Raw genomic sequence first — 20,156 nt, 5'->3', positions numbered from 1 at the left:
TTTTTAATAACAAAACTCCTACAGCTGACTGTGCCTAAACTTCTGTTCATTCAAAAGACTGTATTTTCAGCCTTTGTTGTGAAACCACAACTGTGCTCATCTGTGCTGCTTGAAACCCTTGAAACTCCAAGCTTGGCCTTGGTGAAGAAGCACACGCTGAGTACAGAGAGGTGACCTTTGGGTGCATTCATTCAGCTCTATTAAGTGCTTTGACATACTTAAGTGGGAGATGTCATAAATAAGATATTACTAGACTTACATACCGATGTGAATGGTTGTGTTATGTGCCTGGGAAGCTGTCATTGTAACGTCTGAATGTGATTACTCAGCACATGAGCCTCCTCCTATAGTCTTATGTACTTAAACTTCAGATTGCTACCCCTTTTCTTAAGCATTCTGTGAAATGGTGTAGTAGAGGTGGTTTAGAGTACAGCATGAAAGATCAAATTTCTTCTGGATGCAAAAAGCAGAAGAGCTTGTTGTGTAGCTGTAAGGCTGTCATGCATGATGCACAGGCAAGAAAACTTGCCTGAAGATACACAGTGTGCATGGTAGCTGGAAAAGGGGATGGGTGAGCTAGAGCAGAATTATGCATGGGTAGGGATGCATTAAAAAGCTTTTGAGGCGTAGTGATGGCTGTTCTTTGTGCCATTCAAGTTCTCATTTTCTGTAAGGAGAGCTTGCTTTGACACAGATTTTTTACTGTACACATTGGAGTGAAAAGGTTAGTCACATCTAATAGTGAGTTATGTGGCAAGTGAACTGCAAGCTTCAAATTAACAGTGGCCATTCTGGAAATTGTTCCTGATCTTGTCTGCTCGAGATTACCAGCAGTTTCGACCAGCACAAAGAGCTTTGGATACTCGTTTAATCTCTGCAGTGTTGTGATAGCTGAGAAGCATCTGGGCACAAAATCGTGCAGATGTATAATCACATGTGGATGTGCTTTCCAGCTCTGTGGTCATAGTTTGCCTTGTCTCTCTGCCAGGTCATCTGTGTGACACCCCCTGAGCAAAATGAGCTATTTCGGTGCATTCCCCTGAGAGGAAACACATGATTCTTTGCGACTGTGCTTTACAGCCGTTTAGAGCAGGGTGCACTGTTCTTCCCAGCAGTCATCCCTTGGGTAACATTTTGAGAGCCAAGAAGCTTGAACTATTGTTGGAGATTGGTGGCAGTAGTCTCTCTGGTGCTCTGCTGATTTGAAGTGGTTCCCTAGTGCTCAGGCCTCAAAGTGGCTCTGGCGTTGGGATGCACTTGCTGTGACAGGAGTTAGCCTTATGCACCTTGCTTGACTTCAGCACCTCGGCTTCTCATCACAAAGTAAACTAGGCTTGCGTTTCCCTTTCTCATGTTATTTTTTTCATATTGCTCCTTTGATTTGTTAAAAAAAGCAGAGCTCTCATTTGATGTTGCAGGTTGCTGAGAAGTAGATTAATTTTCTTTTTTGTGTAATTGCTTCAGTGTCTCAAGAACAATGCTAGGTAACTGAAAAGGCTGACCTGCAGGCAGCGTTATCCCCAGTAACTCGTTTGGACCTTGCTTGCACAACTGCCTTAGACAGTGGTCTGAGCTGGACCTGCCTCCTTCTGTGCCTCCTGCTGCTGGTGCATGGCCAGAAACCACTGTGAGCCAGACAGGGAACTGGCCAGGCTCAGTCCTCCCTCCACGCACATGCACCTGTTGTTTTTGCTTGAGTTAATTTTGAGAGAGTACAGTCCCTGGGCCCAGCTTGTGTCAGGTGCTTGGGCCAGCAACACTGGCAGGAGACAGGAGAGCCTGCCCTGGGGGGATTGACGTGGGTGTATGTTTCATCCCTTAATTGTGGGATAGTTTGAAGTTGGGTTTATCAGAAAACAAGCCTCATGTTGTGGTTTCAGCAAAAAATAACTGTTTGACAGTTTTATTCAGGGCAGACAGCATGTTTGAACCCTGACCTTGAACTGTTCCAGGAATAGCTGTTTGATTGGTTTAATCTGTGAGATGGCATCTGTACTGAGCCCCCTGGATCAGAGGATGCATCACACCCCACCCCACAATCATGGCTGTTGCTTTTTAAAGGTGCTGATATAACAGCTCCCTAAACTAGCTCAACTGCATTGGAGCAGGATACCTTAAGCCCTTCAAACAAGATAACTTCTTCTGGCCCTGGCAAAGGGGTGATTACATCAGGCATCACCACTGGTGGAGGTGAGTGCTGAGGAGGCTGGAGGAAACCAGTCCACGTGACTCACATGGGCAGGATGGGCAGTGTGGTTCCCAACAGATTGTTTCCATTATGGATTGTAGCACAGAGGTCAGCTTGTATCTTACTGGAAAATAGAGCACATGCAACTTGAAACTATTCCCAGGTACTGATTTAATGCCCGGAGTCTTACTTGTATGATAAATAATTATTGCTTTTACTGTGAAGGTACTGTGCATCTCTGAGAACAGCTGCTTAGGCTACATCTGGGCTGCTGTTACTCACAATAAATAAATCCCACCTTGCTCCTCCAACACATTAGAAAAAAACCCAGAAGTCTCTGTAACATCCATAAAAGTAATACTACTCTGAAACTGCACTAGATTTTCACTTCTATGTGCCCCTGAAGTTGTGGTTTGGAACATGATTGAACATTGGACTTCATATTTCTTTTGTGCAGATTGTTTTGAAGGATTCCTCCACCTTCCCTGTCATGGGGCCTGTTACAGGGCAGAGGGAAGGTCTGGCTTCAGTGGCTGCTTTGCTTCTGTTCTGTAAGCTGCACATCTTGTTTCTGTTTTGTTTCTGGCCTGTGGGTGAACTGACTTGAATTCCTATATTTCATAACATGGAACTGGGAAAGCAAAACCTTAATCTCTGAGTGATAATTCTGTTGTGTGAAGGACTTAAATTCTTGTTCCATTCACAAATAGATTTTAACTTTCAAGGTCTCTATAAAAACCTACAATACACTGAAGAATGCCCCAGCTTGATCAAAAACATTGTGCCTTAGTATTATATGTTACCTTTTCCTCATCTCCCAAAACTAGTCAAAGAAAAGAGTACTGGAGCCCTTCAGAAATTTTTGGCTCTCAATTTGAGAAATGCTAACTTTCTGGGTTTCATTGTGCAGAAATTTGGTTTGGATTGAAATGCATTTTCTCCTGGATGTAAAACTAGCTTTGGTTTTAATCTCTTGCTGTTTTCAGAGCCTTTGAAGATGGTCAGGTTCTTCTAACTTACTTATTTGTGTGTTGAGAAGTTTTATTCTGTTGCTGAACTTTGGTTATTCTGCACCATAGCTAAATTCTCATCATCTTTCTGCATTGATATCGCCTTTATCCACTTCAGAAATGCAACAGACTAGCTGAGAGAATAAATCAATATGATTGTAAAAGGTCAGATCTGCCTGCTTATGAGGAAAGAATAATGGCAAGTGTTTGTCTAGGATTGAGACACAGTCCTTGAATACATACTTTTATTGATGTTTTGGGTATGACTCAATACCTGGCAAGTTATTTTTGACCCTTATATTAGGATATAAAGCCTCAAATATAATATTATGCTAATATATAAAGATTTTCTTTGTTTTTTCAGTTCACAGGGAATGCTCTTGTATTTGTTCCTAACTTGTTCCAGCCAGCAGTCTGATATCTGAATCGAACATGGCTGCTATAGTACAAGGAATCCAAGAGCCCCATAGTCAGTAATTAAAATGGAAAAGTATGTGCTATCTTAACTACTTGCTCTTGGTTAGATATGGGATGCACTGGGTTTGAGAGGAATTCTCAGAGGATTTAAAATTTAAAATCAAGTAGCTGAACTGTTGTTGCCCCTTTCTCATCCAAGGGCTGTAGTTCAGAGCTGAACAGGAATGGTTTCTTCTCCTGGGGGAACGTGTCGTGCGATAATGCTGAGTGGTGCAACACATATGACCTAGACATTAAAGCAAACAAACCTGATGGGTGAAGCTTCTTATCAACTGAGATTTGTGCATTAAGACAAATGCTTCTGTGGGTCAGATAGGTGCACTAAATTTTATGTGAGTTCTAAATAACAGGAATACTTAATAAGTCACTGTGGTGTCCTCAGTTTTCTTATGTGTTGATGAATGTGTATTAATCCTACTGAAGCTTCCACTTGGAATAGAAAGGCAGCTGGGGAATCTGTTGCATTGCAAAAAACAAGTGTCTAGAAGATGCTGCCAGTGCCAGGAGAGGGATAGCTGAGCCAAGGTGGCAGCAAACCTTTATTGAGTTGTGCTTTTTTTAACAGAGCTTGACCAGAGGGCCCTGATAGGAAGCCAGGCTGTCTAAAGAGCTCCTGGCTCTAAACTAGATGACCTGGGCCTGCCTCAAAACTGAGCAGTGCTGTGTCATGCAGCTGACCACATTTCACTGCAGTCATACTGCCTGCTGTGAGGGAAGGAATCCTTGCTCTACCTCTGAACTGTGCCGCATTTGATTTTTTTCCTGCTGTTACTCAGATTTATTCTCAGTTGTATTTATTTAACCTAAGCTTTGTTCCTTTCCCAGTTTTTAGATAGCTGGTTTTCTGATAGGCCTGTAGCTAGGTAGTGTGATCTTTCACTGAGTGTCTTGAGGATAGCTCTGCTTGGTTTCCAGCTGTTGACATATATGTAATGCCTAAAGGTGCAGCTGGGCCCTAATAAGCACTGTTAGCATCTTTTGGTCTGAATACTGCAAGACTCTCAACCCTAATATTGACCCTGAAGCTGGGGGACTTTACTGCTCTATTCCACTTAGACATAGCACTTCTGCCGTTGTTGTTGGGCAGAACACTAAGGTGCAGTAGTGTCCAGCCTGCCAAAGTCATCTGAGAAATTTATTGGGCTGTCAAGCTAACATATCACAGGTGATGATCCTTAGTCAGGGTGGCCTTCATAGAAATTTGAAGGATGGGGTGGGGGAAGAATGGGTAATTGGGTGTTCAAGGCGGGGAAAAATGGACTCGATGTTACGTTCCACAAGTGGTTGAATCTGTTCTGCTCTTAGTCTCAACAAAATAGAAATTATTTCTGGCATTTACAAATATAGAACCTGAATAGGAATTTAAGTTAGTGATGCTCTTGGCCTTTAACTTGGTTATTTCAGGTATCTAGATGGGATGCAATTCAGACAACTTGAATACCAACTGACAGGTGTTTTTGTCTTTTCAGTTACACTTGGGAAGCAATTGATGCAGACAAAGAAGTGCTTTACAAAATAAATTTCTGTTCTGGTGTTGAAGAGTGTGGAAGGACAAGTGCAGTCTGTGCATATGACAAGAAGAAGAATGTCCATCTGTCTGTAGGTAAGTAAATAAGTGTCTTGTAGGTAGTTCAGAGGCATGTTAATGGATGGTCTTATAACTATTTCAAAGTTTGATGTGTTAGGAAGGATTTCCCTCCACTGGCCCCTCCCCTTCCTCCCCAGAACTGTGTAAAACTTTGTTTTGTTACAAATTTACTAGGGAGATTTGGTAAAACATGATCTGATTGTAGATAATGACTTTATGGGACAGGGAAATGTATCTTACGCTTTAGTTAACTGTAACCTAGTGTGAAAGTATGCAAGGCTACCTCTGGTACAGTAAGTCCATCTACCTGTGGCAGGGTATGGACTATGCACAACGTTGTAAATACTGAACACACGACAGAGACTGAGATACAGCTCTAAATTATACTCAGCCTAACCTGATATCATGTCAGGTCTTTGTTCAGAGGCAGGTCTCTTTGTAATGCAGTCTTGAGTGTATTGCTAAGTGGCTGGGGTGTCATCTTCAAGTTGTTCTACACAGAACAGAAACTAACTACATGCAGTTCTCTGGTTGTGGTTACACTTGTGAAATTTGGTGTCAGCTTCAGTAGTTGACAGATGTCCTTGGTATTCCGAGGAGAGGCAGACTTGTGCATGCTGATCTAAATATGAAACTGGCATATTCCTGTACATGTACACGTGCTTTCATCAGTCAGAAGCACCTTGTGCTCTGAACAGTATTTTTTCTTGAGTTCATGTGATTTATTTTCATGGATGTTTGTCACTTTCAAGGTTGCTTTTGTGTTTTGGCTGATGAGACAATAATACATGAATACTGTTCAAGAGGCTTTCTCATAGTTTACTGTAACTTCTAATAGAATAAAATAATAGCATTCTGAAGAGCAGCATGTCTTCAGACGGCTTCATAGTATCTGCAGCTCTGAAGTCTGATTTAACATGCTTGCCAATCTTGCCAACCATTGGCAGACAGCTCTTAAGAGAAGCTATGATTCGTCATTGAATTGCTTGAGCTGCCAGAATGTGGTAAGGAGGAAAGTGTTTCTCATCTGTATGCACAGCAGCTAGTCAGCTTCCATTCTTCTCTCACCTCTCTATTAACAGTAGAGATACTTTGGTTTCAGCCTGTGGTTGATGAGTGCTTTTCAACAAACTGTTAATGTTGGGACTCAAGCTTACAGAATCACTCAGTGCATGAATAAAGGTATATTCTTGCTCCAGAGTTCTCTGGGATGACTGGTTAGGTTGCTTTTGTATTCAAACGGCAACTGTATGTAGTGTAGCATCTTCTCTGAGGAGTATGGCATGTTAAAGCACTTGATGCTGTTATTCTTGTTGTACATTTTAGGAATGAAACACATTTTTATTTCCTGCTGATAGGGGTCTCAGCTCATATGCTGTTGAGGCTTCAGTTGCCTGTAGATTAGAAAAGAAAACAGCATCTGAGTGTCTGTTTTAACATGCTGCTTTGGGTGAGACTAGAATGTGGCAGGTGGAGCGAGATTGAGGAAGTCTGTTCTCCACAGGGAAGTGTGAGAACTAGAGGCTTGTGTAGGTTTTGTTCCACACTTCTTGTGGAGAGTGGAAGGGTGAACAGAACTGGATGATGGCTGAGCAGTATCAAATATTCCTCTGTATGCAAACCTTGAGTTCATGAGTGCCTCTGTGCTTCTGAGTGGAAGAGCATTTAGCAACAGACATACTGTGGTCTTGCCGAGGCAGTTTGAAATGACTTTCAGAGGTTAAGCTGTGAATCTTGTTAAAGTGGGATATGTTTTTAACTACCCTGCAATCAAGTGCAAAAACAAGGTCAACAGTTAACGTTGTCATTGAATTTTGGTTTTTTCTATTGGTCAAGTTGTCCAAGTTTTGTTCTTGCTTATGCCTCTTAATGCCTTGAAGCTTCATCGCCATCACACTGAGTTTAGATCATGCTAATGGGTTATCAAACTTGTTTATTACAAAAATTTAAAAAACCAGTCCTAGTGAGAAAAGAGGAAATTCTTTGATCCAGGTTTAGGCAGATGTAGACTCCTGGTTACCTAAACCAGCTAAACCACATACTTGTCTTCAGGCAATCCAGATGACATGAGGTTACCTGTGTGCCAAAGCCGTGGGCCGATGAAGGACATTTATTTGGGGGAAGAAGGGCAGTTTGTCAACTGATAAATTTTGCTAAGTAGTAAGCTTTCTTCAAATATGGGCTTAATCAGTTCGCTTCTTCATTCTTTCAGAAAAAAAAAAATTCAATGCAAACAATTGTTTTGTTTTTGAAATATTAGCTGTGCAAGGGATGACAGCTGTAGTACTGTTTGTTGCTCCCAGCTTTGAGGGGTGTCAAGGCCATATGCTCTGTGGCAGTAATCAGCCTGTATCCCAGGCAAGCCTTGTGGCTTATCTTAACTGTGTGTCAGTGATGTACCTGGGTTTGCATGGAGGCCCCAAGGGCCTCTCCTCTGCACTTTTATTGATTAATCCTAGAAGTTTTAAAGGGTAGGCAAATACTTAGTTCATGAACATCAGTGAAGACAGAGACTACATGGTAGTTATTTAACTTTTCAGCTTACCGTGATGCCTAGTGACTCATGTGCCATGTACTTGGACTTCTGCTAGAAAATGGAGCTATTACTTTAAGTGTCTGTTAACCTGATGGTGGAATGTGCACTTTGTCCAGCTGCTGTAGGATGAGTGGATATGAAATGATAGCTGCCACTGAAATGCCCTTTCTTCTGGACAACTTATTAAATATCTTCTGTGATTGCCTTTTTCCTGCTAAGTAGCTAAACAGATGGAGTCAATGAACAGAAAGTGTTGTGGACAGTGCATTTGGTACTGCTTTAGTACAACTGTGTAATATGAAGTATTTGGTGCTAATTTTTGTGAACAGTACTAGCTGATTTGTAGTGTGTTGCTTTGGGGAAGCAGCATATCTCTGAAGTAATGAAGAAACATGAGTGATGATTGTAGAGGGAGCTTGATGCTACAGTAAAAGTGGTTGCAGCTGTGGAAGGAAGCTGATCATGTGAGGGGCTGATTTCCCTTGCCCTGTGAGAAAGGGTATGATGAGGCATTTGCCACTGAAGAGACTTACTAAAACTTTTAGCAAGTTCCCAAACTAATTGTAAGCATGCAAGGGGGAAGAGAACATATGTGTTGGCCTGTAGTAAACAAGATATACTGGCTGAACTTGTTTTTTCTTGAATATTACTTTAACTGAGAAATTTGGAATCAGCTCAGAAGTGCCTTTAATGCAATGTACTATTTAGCACAGAGAGAAGCTAGTGCTTACAGAGCACAAAATCCTCAGATGGTGCTGCCATAAGTTCCCTGCTAAATGGGGGTTTGTAGCTGTATACATTTATAACTGGAGAAGTTTTAAGTCTTGTGCATATTGATTGTTCCTGTATACATCTCTTGCTAGAAAGTTGTGTTGGCTTCCTTCTGCTAATCTGTGGAAGAAAAGAGGACACCTTGACAGTATCTTCTAAGCAATCATGTGATAAGTAATAATCTTGCTCTCAAAGCAGTATGGAGCTCTTAGGTTTAAGACAGCTGCATGGCACTTTGGCTAGCATCAGTGCTAGAAGCTGTAGAACCTGAAGATGGCCTTTTGATAACACAGCAAATAAAAAAGGCAAAAACCACATGTATCATCTTTCTGCTCAGTTTTTTGGCTTCTGTTCTCTAGGCTGTATTACATGAGTGCAGTGTAGTTTTGCTTGCTGTAAGTGAGGAGGTAACAGGTTGGGCAAAGTTCCTACAAGTGTATTTAAAAAAAAAAACATTTGACCTAGGTGCAAAGCTGCTATCTGCAATGCTTACAGATTTGGCTTGCTTTCTCCCTAGTGTAGACATAAACTAAAATGGAAAAGAGAAAGCTGATCCATGCTCATATTTTACAGCATTTTCTGTAGTTCAAACCAAACTCATTGCAGAATTAAAATCTACTTCTCAAAAAAAAAAAAAAAAACAAACCAAAACAACAAACCAACAAAAAGACCCACAAAAAACCAACAAAAAGAAACAAACAAAAAAAACCAGGCTGGAGTTAGTATGTAAAGTCTAGAAGTTGTCTGTGTTTAATATTAACCAAAATGGGCTTGAGCAGGAACATTTCAGTGACCTGAGCTGGTGCTCATCATGACTTGAAATGTGCTCCACCTTTCCCTTTCACATCAAGTGCTGGGGAGGAGAAACAGTGTGCGGTGACAAAGTACTGCCTCTACTCCTCATGCAGCATGTGAGCTGTGCTAAAGGGGATGGAGGATGTGGAGGATTTGTACCGAGGCAGTGGATCTGTGCCTGGTTTGTCTGCAGAGAGTGCCAGTGCATGGGCACCAGTGTGTTCCTCATTAAGTAGATTAAAGATTAAGTGGAGCCAGCAATGTGCACCTGCAGCTCAGAAAGCCAGCTGTATCAAAAGCAATGTGGCCAGCAGGTTGGGGGAGGTGATTCTGCCCCTCTTTTCTCTCTGATGAGACTGCACCTGGACTACTGCATCCAGTTTTGGGATCCTCAGTAGAGGAAGGACAGGGACCTATTGGAGCAGGCCCAGAGGAGGGTCATAAAAATGCTCACAGGGCTGGACCACCTCTCCTGTGAAGACAAGAGTGAGAGAGTTGAGGTTAATTGGCTTGGGGAAGAGAAGACACCAGAGAGACCTTACTGCAGCATTCCAGTGCTTATAGGAGGCTTATAAGAAAAATGAGGACTTAGGAGGGCCTGTAGTTACAGGACAAGAAGTAATAATTTTAAACCAAAGGAGTGTAGATTCAGACCAGATATAAGGAATAAATTTCTTTGACGGTGTTGAGGCAGTGGAACAAGTTGCCCAGAGAGGTTGCAGATGCCCCATCCTGAAAATGTTCAAGGTCAGGCTGAACTGGGCTCTGAGCACTAAGTGATGGAGTTGAAGATGTCCATGCTTATTGCAGAGGGGGGTCCCTTCTAAGCAAAAACCATTCTATGACAGACTCTCATCTTGTGCTGATGCTATTATTATAAATGCTATAAAGGCTGAGAAACTGATAAATAGAAACTTGTAGGAGGAAGGAGTTGTGATTGAAACTTGTTGGTAACAGCTTTCTTTGTTCCTAAGGAGCTGACTGGATTGTAGTAGCACCTGTTTTTTAAAAGTGTTTGCTAAAAACCTTTAGGAAAGTACAAGTGTGATTAGGAAGTCAAATGCTATCTTAACTTGGATCTGATCTTCCAAATCAGAAAATCCACAAAGATCTTCAGTTGTACTGTCTTCCAGTGAACTGGTATGTCTTGTGCTGCTCAGTGGTTGAAACTAGATCCTGTCTGTTGAGTTTCTATGTTGTATTATAACACCCATTTTCCTCCCACCTTCTCATTTTTTAAATCCTAGGCGACTTAGCCTTGCAAAAAGTTTCTGAAAGGCTTCTGGAGCTGAACACTACACGTAACTGCTTGCAGCAAGGCAGTGAACACCAAATTCAAAGCAATATTAACTTCCTCTGTGGGAAAACACTGGTAAGTCTAAATAATGTGCTGTTATCTTCAATGGAAGTGACAAGTAGTTCTGACTTGCTTTTTAAAGAGACTTGCTGTACTTTTGGATGTACTGATTACTGAGGTTCCCAGCTTAAAGAAGAGCCAGTTACATTTTACTGTTAAGTTAAAGTGATAATTTATTGTGGCTTTCAAAATTCAGTCCTGGTAGAAAATTGTTGCGGGTCTGCAGCTTAGCTCTGGTTATAGGCTCTTCTTTGTCTTTAATGTTTTTACATGGTTGGCAGTGTAGTATTTTATTAGCTTAATATGGAGGAATGAGTCAACAGTGTGCAGAGTACCATAACAGTGAGAGCTGTTGTTTAATTGTTGGCTGTGCCTTAGCTGGGAATCTGGCAGGACTGTTTAATAGAACAGTATTGAAGAAAAGGACTGACCTCTGTCATGGGACAGCCTAGTTGACAGCAATAAGACTTAGGCTTGGTCTTATTTATACATTATACATTTATACTTATACATTGTTGAACTAACAGTGCTTATACAGCCATCTGTGCTTCTGAGGAACTAGTTGCTTGGGAGAATGTGTTTCAAGTGTGATTGGAGATCCCCGAAAAGCTTCTAGGGGCCTGTGTGCATGCAGTTCACTTCAAAGTGCTTTTGGAGTTACACCCTCCACACACTTAAAAGATACAGGAACTCAGTACGGACTGTGATCGGTTCACCTATTTGTGTATCCGGGAGAGGTATTTATTGGTGCTGCTCTTGGCGCTGACAGTGCTATTGCACACTCCCCTCTTGGAAAATCCAGCCAATTCAAACAAAGTGCCAGTGCAGCAGAGACTTAAATGCTTCTTGTTCTGTTTTAGCAGATGACTCTTGAAACTAAATTAAAAATTATTGCTCAACTTCAACTGTAACACCAGATCATACTGATCATCAGGCTTCTTCTGGTTAGCTCAGTTCTAATACCCGTTCATCTCGTGACATAGTAAAAGGATTTTGTAATAGTGTCTGGAACAACTTGTTTTGTCCCCTTTTATGGCAGGGTTAAATGAGAGGAAATCAGTTTAAGTGTGCTAAACTGCTGAGGTGGTGGAGGGCAAAGTGAAAAATTGTTGTGTTTTCACTGAGAGATGTTCAGTTGAACATCCAGTCCTGAACCATGGTAGAATCCCCATCCTGAAACATATACAAATGTATATAACATGAGCCTATAAAAATAGGCAGCACAGGTCAGGGATATTCTTTCTGTGTAGCAGAAGAGGCTGCTAATCAGTTGTTTCTGTAGATTAAAAGGGAACTGATGAACCATGCATTGCCTCACCATGTTAACCTACTTATATGCATTTATATTGGTGTCTTCCTTTTTAGTAAGCAGATATCACTGGTGCTTCTGTCATCAGTTGGCATAGTGAGCACTTCTAAAACATGGAATACAGTTACTGCATATTAGGACTGGATATGTTGATTATTGGTGCACATGCAGACTATGGATTTGGCATGCTGCATCTTCCTGAGTTGCCCAACAAAGCTGTTATATAACAATCTTGTTGTTAACAAGTGCCATTAAACTGTATGCCCTTGTTCTTTGATGTGCTGTATTCTGTTTTTCTTAAGCTCTTGAATAAACTTAATGATATCTACAGATATAAAATCAGTATTTTTCAAAGCATTATTTTTTCTTACTTAAAATAGGGTACCCCTGAATTTGTAACTGCAACAGAGTGTGTGCACTATTTTGAATGGAGGACCTTTGTGGCTTGCAAGAAAGACTTGTTTAAACCTGTGAAAGAGGTAATTTACTATCCATGCAGAAGTTACTCTTCACATACATGACAATTTTACTGTAATTACCTGCTCCCCTTCCCAGATTATTCTGAACAACCTCCAGAAACCTGTGTTTTTCACAGGTTTGTAAAGCATAAATGTTGGAAGTTGGTGGAGTTGAGAATTTTCAAGAACTCTTGAACCTTTTCTGTTCATTCAGTGGTAGTTTATAGTAAAACTCTTTTAAAAGCTGGAGTAAATGAGTCTAACTTTGGATGCCTCATTTTAATCAGCATGTCTAGCTTTGAGCTTCCAGAAGTAAAAAACTTTACCACATACTAACTGGGCTTCATATATGCCTGTTCATCACTTCTCCCTACTGATGTAGCATGGTTTGCATGTAATTTTTTTTGTTGTTGTTCTAGGTCCCTTGCTACGTGTTTGAAGATCTCAAGAAACATGACTTGAATCCTCTCATCCAAGTTTCAGGACATTACTTGGTGGATGATTCTGATGATGATTCCTTGTTCATAAATGTCTGCAGGGACATAGGTTTGAATGGTTGTTTGTCACCTGTCAGTGTGTAAATTTCTTTTAACATGGTTCTTCTCCAAAGTTGTCCTGTGTCCAAAGATCAGTATTTCAAGACTTAGATAATTATTTCCAACTCCCTACTCTCCAAGTATTGACGTGTTCAGAGATATGCCCCTTCTGAATGTGCAAGTGCTGTTAGTACAGTTTAAGTAACTTCTTCTAAGTGGGAGAAGGCAGCTTGTCTTGTATCTGTGTTTGCTGACAAATAGGACCAATATTGTTCACAGGGCTTCATGTGCTCCAAGTTTATTCCTTTGGACTCCAGGTTGTTACCCAGTTCCTGATGAATGTCCTGAGGTGCATCTTAGTGCATCTAAGCACTTTTTAGGTGCTTGCCTAAGTACTGGTGCATAGGTAGCATTTCCCTCTCAGTTGAGAGCTATATGTATAAGGAATTAAACCAGCCAAACCACATATTTGAAACTTGCTGAAAAGGTTAGTTTAGCTGTATACTCCCACTGCAGTTTTTACTTAGCAGGTAAATACGTGTTTTGTGCCCCTGTTAAGGGTTTAATGCTTCTAGTTTTAGTGAGAGGTCTGTTCTTTTAAACATCTCACTAGTATGAAACTTTTTGCTGACAGCTTTGAATTAGATGGTTAATAAGAAACAAATAAGGGGCTAAAACCTTCCCTGTAAGGAAGAGTTACTGCTGACTTGGTTGTGGGAAAAAAATAAATACTTGTCACACTTTTGGAAGTTTTCAAAGCCCTGTGTATCCAGCAGCAGTACTAGCAATTAGCTGCAGCTATTTTGTCAGGAAGGATGAATTTGCTGTCCCCAGCTAGGGCAGCACGAATTACCACAAGCACTGCAGGTTTTGTCTTGTCAGTTTTACATTCTAATGTAGCCTGTTTTTTAGAACTATCTTTAGAAGAACCCACAGATGAAATGGCAAGATACTTCAGGTAGAGCAGGGCTTAGAAACTGAGTCCTATATCGTCTTTTCTATGTGCTATAACCAGGAACATCAAGTGGAGAGACCAGAAAGTGCCCTGCTGGCAGTGCTGCGTGCTTGGTACGTGATGGTCTGGCATATGATGTTGGCCGTCCAAAGGAGCAGCTGAAGCTTCAAGACAAAGACAGGTATGCAATTTTTGTGGTAATACTTCTGTGGGCACTTCAGTCATCTGGCCTGGAAACAACACTCACGTTAACAGATGAGACTCCTAAAACTTCACATTAATATCTCTTCAGTGTTGAAGCATTAGCAGAAAACTATTCAAAAATACTGTTAGAGCAGTCTGTCAGGCTATAGCAGATCAAATTTTCTCCTTTGTTGTGAGATACTCCTTTTTACAGAATTGCAGAACTCTTAGAAGCTGGGGTGATTAGTGCTCTCAGCCCACAAGCAGTAGGGTAAGATTTGGTCCGTTCTGCCTACTGTCTGAGGGCCCACAGGATAAATGCATTTGCCTCACTCTACTCCCCAGGAATACTTTAAAAATTGAGAATAGGACCAGATGTTGCCTTTCTGTGACGTGGCTAATCTGAAGCCAGAATGTTACTGCTCTGGGAGCTGTTGTCTTCTGCATGTTAAACTGCAAAAAATAATAATGCGTAGCTGGGAAGTTGTGGTGGTTGTCCTGTTGTCTCATCCAAGTCATCTTGCTATTTGTCTCTCCCTGTCAGATAATTACTGTGTTTTATTCTCCTTCCTCTCTTTCACCTGATCTAACCCAGTTGCCTTGCTCCTGTCAATTTGCTGATGAGTTCATTTTGCTGTTAATTCTGGGGGCAGAATGGCAAGAGTTTATATGTAGAGAGGTGATGAAGTACAGGAATGTGGCAAAACCTGAGTGGGTACTGCTTTCAAAAGTTGCAGATTATTTGCCACATCTGTTCTCCAGCAGTAGTTTTGAGAGCAAAACTGCGATTATTCTGTATTCCTGTGACTATCAGCTAAATTCTTACTACAATATGAATCATGAGGCATTCAGCATAGTCTTGTGTGTAGGGTACCAGAAGATATTGTATTAAGTTATTTTGCTGGGACTATTTTAATTTTTATTTTTAATTAACTCTTAAGATTAAATGAATGAGGATCTCCCTAGAAGTTGCTTTCAGGAGCAGGGCTACATTGGTATATTCTGTCGGAGTGTCTAGTGAAAATTGAGCATTTCAAGAATATCCCTCTTCTGTAGAGTGTGATGTCTTAACTGTCTTTCTGGTTTGTTGTTTCCTATTTCTAGGCTTGTACTGAGTTATGAGAGTCAATACAAGCATGATGAAGAAAGGCCAGGCTTCTGCCTAGGCCACAACCCAGCAGTGACAATCACTTTTGTTTGCCCATCAAAGAGGGGAGAAGAGGTAACTTCAGTGTTTTAGTTTTTGTTAACTAGTTGGTCTTTAACATTTGTGTTTCAGTATTTATTTTTATTCAGACCTCAGAGGACTTCTCTGAGGCAAACACAATCCAAACTTAGGCCATTTGGGCTCACATCTTTGCTTTTTCCAGCACATTAAGAGAAATTACTTTTAAAAGTGCTGTTATTTCTGCTGTCCTTCTCCTAATGTTTGATGCTTTACTTCTGCTTAGACTTGTTATAGTTTGCCACATCAATTATAAGACTTATTTCTGAGAGGCCAGAAACAATGTTTGCGCATCTTAATTAATTTAGAGGTGAACTAGTTGTTACTGATCTTAGAGGAATGTGGTACTGTTGCTTTAAAAGTTATATTTCAAGTAATTCTACTTAAAATTTAATTTCTGTTTCAGAGTGCAGGTCCCAAACTTACAGCAAAAACAAATTGCCGGTATGAAATAGAGTGGGTTACTGAGTATGCCTGTCACAGGGATTACCTGGAGAGTAAGGACTGTCATCTGACTAATGAGCAACATGATATCTCCATTGATTTAAGTCCACTTAATCAATTTTCAGGTAAGCTCAGTATTTTTCTTTTGGTTTTGTGGTTTTTTACTAGACAGTTTTGAATTTCCTTATTTAGGGACAGAAAGAATGTCCTGTATTGATATTTAGAGCATCATCTCTGTCCTGATGTGTGTTAAAATAATTTTTTTTATTCATTCAGAATATGTCACACCATATTCAGCCAAAGATGACAAAGAGGAGTATTACTATTACTTGAATGTATGTGGGAAAACCACTGCAGGTAACTGCAAGGACAGTACAGGATACATTTCATCTTGCCAAGTAAAACGTTCAAATAACCAGCAAAAAGTGGCAGGAAGATTTGCGAACCAAACCCTAAGGTGTGTAAATGCTCTTTAACCCTGCTAACTGGTCTGATTGGTCTTTGTTTCCTTCTTTGATGCTTACTTACTTGTCACGTAATCAACAATTGACACAAAATGCAAGCATTTTTGGTCACTTTTTTTGTTAGAAAAACTGTAACAGTGTAGCAGGATAGCATTAGCAGAGGAGCCGGTGAGGTTGGCAGAGGCCATTGTCTAGACAGGAAGACTTCAGCTGACTTTGTTGTCCCAATTGCAGACTGTGCTTCACTGCCTGTTGTCCTTCTCTTTATATGTTTTACATGTAAAGCAGTATCAGAAGCAGCTGAATTCCCAAGTGGCATATAGGGACAATAGTTTGCATAAGACTGTAAAGCAGAGATTAATTAATGTGGATATGATCTTCCATTTTGTCTGTGACAGATTTATTGCAGTTATCTTCCAGGAAGTATAACTTCCTCTTCTTACAGAAACACAATATACTAGTGGGAATAGATATCCCACCATACCTAGGGGAGCTTTAGAGCATTCTTTAATTTCTGTAGAAATTAATGGAAAGTGATCAGAAAAATCAGTGGATGCAAGCCTTCGTTGCTGTAGAAATGTCATTTTTGATGTTGAACTAGCATTTGTTTTCCCTTAGAGTGAGACAATTAATAAATGAACAAGAATGTGACTTGTTATGTGAAGACCACTGTGTGATTGTCTGACCCCACCTTTCTATCTAAAACTGACTTCTTACTCAGATACTCTGATGGAGATCTCACTTTAATTTATCCGAATGGGGATGCATGTAGTTCCGGCTTTCAGAGAATGACTGTCATAAACTTCGAGTGCAATGAAACAGCGGGTGAGTTTTAACAATCTGTGACAGCTTTGCTCAGGGTTTGACTGCCATGCTAGTAGACGTTATGCTCAAATGAATGCTTGCTTTGAGCCACAGCTAAGACAAGAAATAAATATTGTTACATCAAGCAGTAATTTCGATGGCTGGCAGGATGTGTTGTGTAGTAGCGCTGCTAGTCTAAATTTACACTGATTGAGAAGATGGAAGTATAAGAGTCTTTTATTCTTGGCCAACGATAAAAAAACAGAAACACAAGTCCTCGGCAGCTAAAGGACTTTTTGTCTTCCTTGCTCATTGCTAGTCCTCAAGTCTCCTTGCCTTTTTCTCCTTCTCCCACTAGAAACCTCATATCTGTTAATCTATTTCATGTTAAGGTAATGATGGTAGAGGAACTCCAGTATTCACCGGTGAAGTTGACTGCACATATTTTTTTACTTGGGATACAAAATACGCATGTGTTAAAGAGAAAGAAGATCTCCTTTGCAGAGTTACTGATAAGAGAAAACACTATGATTTGTCACCTCTTATCCGCAGTTCAGGTATGGCAATAAAAACTAGCTTTCAGTTACTTCTACAGTCCTGAGTTTGCATGCCATCTCCAGTGCAATTCTTTATCTGAACATTAGTCAGCTTTTGTTGTTCTTAGTGAACTTCTGGGATGTTGGTGTTTTCTTGCCTCATTCCACACAGACTGAGCACCTTAGTAGCCATGTCCATGACTGCCTTGGTTGCTGCCATCATAGGTGGTTTTAAGTCACAGAATTATAGTTTGGGTTGGAAGGGACCATTAAAGACCATTTAGCCTGACTCTACTGTCGTGGGCAGGCATGCCTTCCACTAGACCAGTTTGCTCAAAGCCCCATCCAGCGTGGCCTTGAACACTTCTAAGAAGGGAGCAATCACCATCTCTCTGGGCAACCTATGCCAGTCAGGATCCACCACAGCTCAGCAGCTTTCACCCAGTGGCTTGTGCAAAGGGGATGCCTTTGGGCGCATCCAGAAATGGCAGGATTTGGCAGCTATGGCTTCAGGGGACAGATGCAGGTGGGAATCTCAGCTGGTGGAGGAATGGAGCTGAAATGAGGGCTTCTGTATGCTGTGGGATGCTCTGAAGGAGAGGTCATCACTCAAATGTGGGGTATCCTATAATAAGAGGCATTTTTGCATGGAGATTCTGAAACAATTTAGCCAGATGACTTGTTCTTAATGACCCTCTATATTTCAGAGTCAGCCCAGAACTGGGAAGCTGTGGACAGTAGCTTTTCAGAGGTAGGAAGGAAACATTACTACATCAATATCTGCCATAAGGTGTTGAAGAGAGAAGGAGCTTTCAGCTGTTCAGATGGTGCTGCTGTTTGCTCTGTAGGTGAGTCAGGGGATTTTGTTGGTGGTGTTTTTGGAGGTTTTTTTGGTTCACTGTTTTTTTAAGCCTCTGAAGGCTTGGTACTTCCTGTGCAAATGGGGTTGGTTGTCCTGAGTGCCTTCATTTATTCGAGGAACCTGAACCATTGGCTTTGCAGCATGGTTTGACAAGGTAAAATCAAACTCCTAATGATGTTTTCTTGTTAACTAGACAAATGGAAAGTCTTAGTATCTAACAGAAGCTTCACTTCTTTTCAGAGAAACAAAAGGTCTGTATTTACTGTTTCTACAGATAAGCAAAACAACAGTAAGAATCTTGGAACATTTGTATCTTCTCCAAAAAAGGTTGGAGAAAATATTCAACTTATCTATTCAAATGGAGACAGCTGTCCTTCTAAAGAAAAAGAAAAAATCCAAACGGTCATCACTCTAATATGCAGACCAGGTGAGAACATCTGCCCCCTGTTTGTTGATCTGGTTAAAAGCTGAAGGTCATCTAATAAGCCCAGACATGAGTGCTAAATATTAGCATATGCTTTTGTCTTCTATCTCTTTCTATGCCAAAGCTTGAAGCATCAGGGTTTGTTTACTAGGGTGATGGCAATGTAATTGCAGGTATTTAGTTCTGCTTACCTTTTATGCAAGTACTCTTCAAAAACTCTTGAAATAAGATTCTTCCAAACATGATTAAAGTATGCTTAAGTGTTTAAAACTCCAGAAATACCTGGAAGCAATATGAAGTACTTTCTTTCTCTAGATTGTCTTCATGGGAAAGAGTAGTTCTGAACAGAGATCAAATACTTAAACCTTCTTTCCCAATAAATATGGTTTGTATCTAAACTGCATAAGCTTCATAAATAATATGAAATATTGTTCATATTGATTATAATAGCCTGCTAGTGAACGATCTCCCAGGAAAATAGAAAACCTGTGTTCCTCTACTTCAGCCTGAGGAACTTGAAACTTCCAAGTGTGCTGGCTGTTAGGATCATATTATGCAGTATTTGCTAATAGAGCTATTGCTTTGTAGTAAAACAACGGTTTTTTATATCAAAGTAGATATTTTTTCAAATATTGTGATAGTTCTCAGGAGCAGATTGAGCCCTGCAACTTTACTTCTGGGGTAAACTTTTACTTTGGGGAGGAGGATGCAAAGACTCTATGAAAAATATTTTTGGTTTTATTTTTAAAGAAGAGGTACTTTAACAGTTACCTTGGTCTGCTTTTGTGGAGAAATTTTTCTCAGGTGTAGAGTCCTAGTTCCTGTTGGCATCTTGGCTGTCTGTATGCATAACACATTGCTCTTGTGATACCAGGTGACCTAGAAAGTGCTCCAATCTTGATGGCTGAGCGTGAGTGTTCATATGCATTTGAGTGGTATACTGCTGCTGCGTGTGTCCTGTCGAAAACTGAAGGAGAGGACTGTCAGGTGTCAGATCCTCAGGCAGGTATGTGTTTCTGTTCAGCAAATCAAAAGGTCATTAGGGATAGTACTTATGCCATAACAAGTCCTTATGATACCCAGAGGAAGGTGAGTTCAGCCTAATGCTAAACACCCACAGTTTTAAGTACATGCATGTGGAAGATCAGAACGGCATGAGCTTAGTACTACCCTAGTAAATGCAGGAAAATAGATGTAATGTGTATTTTACTGAATTAGAGCTCTATGTGTAAGA

General features: G+C 40.6%; 1 protein-coding gene across 2 annotated transcripts in view; it reads left to right on the top strand.

The window, feature by feature from the left end:
- Nucleotides 1-20,156, top strand: part of IGF2R (insulin like growth factor 2 receptor) — a 53,478-nt gene that overhangs the window by 2,613 nt on the left and 30,709 nt on the right. For both annotated transcript variants that reach the window (XM_030267985.4, XM_030267984.4), the window contains exons 2-14: nucleotides 5,145-5,278; nucleotides 10,613-10,737; nucleotides 12,412-12,510; nucleotides 12,909-13,035; nucleotides 14,041-14,161; nucleotides 15,268-15,385; nucleotides 15,795-15,957; nucleotides 16,109-16,289; nucleotides 17,018-17,121; nucleotides 17,493-17,657; nucleotides 18,344-18,484; nucleotides 18,773-18,925; nucleotides 19,797-19,928. In XM_030267985.4, the coding sequence (XP_030123845.4) occupies nucleotides 5,145-5,278; nucleotides 10,613-10,737; nucleotides 12,412-12,510; nucleotides 12,909-13,035; nucleotides 14,041-14,161; nucleotides 15,268-15,385; nucleotides 15,795-15,957; nucleotides 16,109-16,289; nucleotides 17,018-17,121; nucleotides 17,493-17,657; nucleotides 18,344-18,484; nucleotides 18,773-18,925; nucleotides 19,797-19,928 (1,763 nt within the window). The remainder of the gene's footprint in view (nucleotides 1-5,144; nucleotides 5,279-10,612; nucleotides 10,738-12,411; nucleotides 12,511-12,908; nucleotides 13,036-14,040; nucleotides 14,162-15,267; nucleotides 15,386-15,794; nucleotides 15,958-16,108; nucleotides 16,290-17,017; nucleotides 17,122-17,492; nucleotides 17,658-18,343; nucleotides 18,485-18,772; nucleotides 18,926-19,796; nucleotides 19,929-20,156) is intronic.

The sequence above is a fragment of the Taeniopygia guttata genome, chromosome 3, assembly GCF_048771995.1.
Source record: "Taeniopygia guttata chromosome 3, bTaeGut7.mat, whole genome shotgun sequence".
In the NCBI taxonomy this organism is placed as follows: Eukaryota; Metazoa; Chordata; class Aves; order Passeriformes; family Estrildidae; genus Taeniopygia; species Taeniopygia guttata.
The sequence above is the reverse complement of the archived record's forward strand: the minus strand, read 5'-3'. Positions and strand labels throughout refer to the sequence as shown.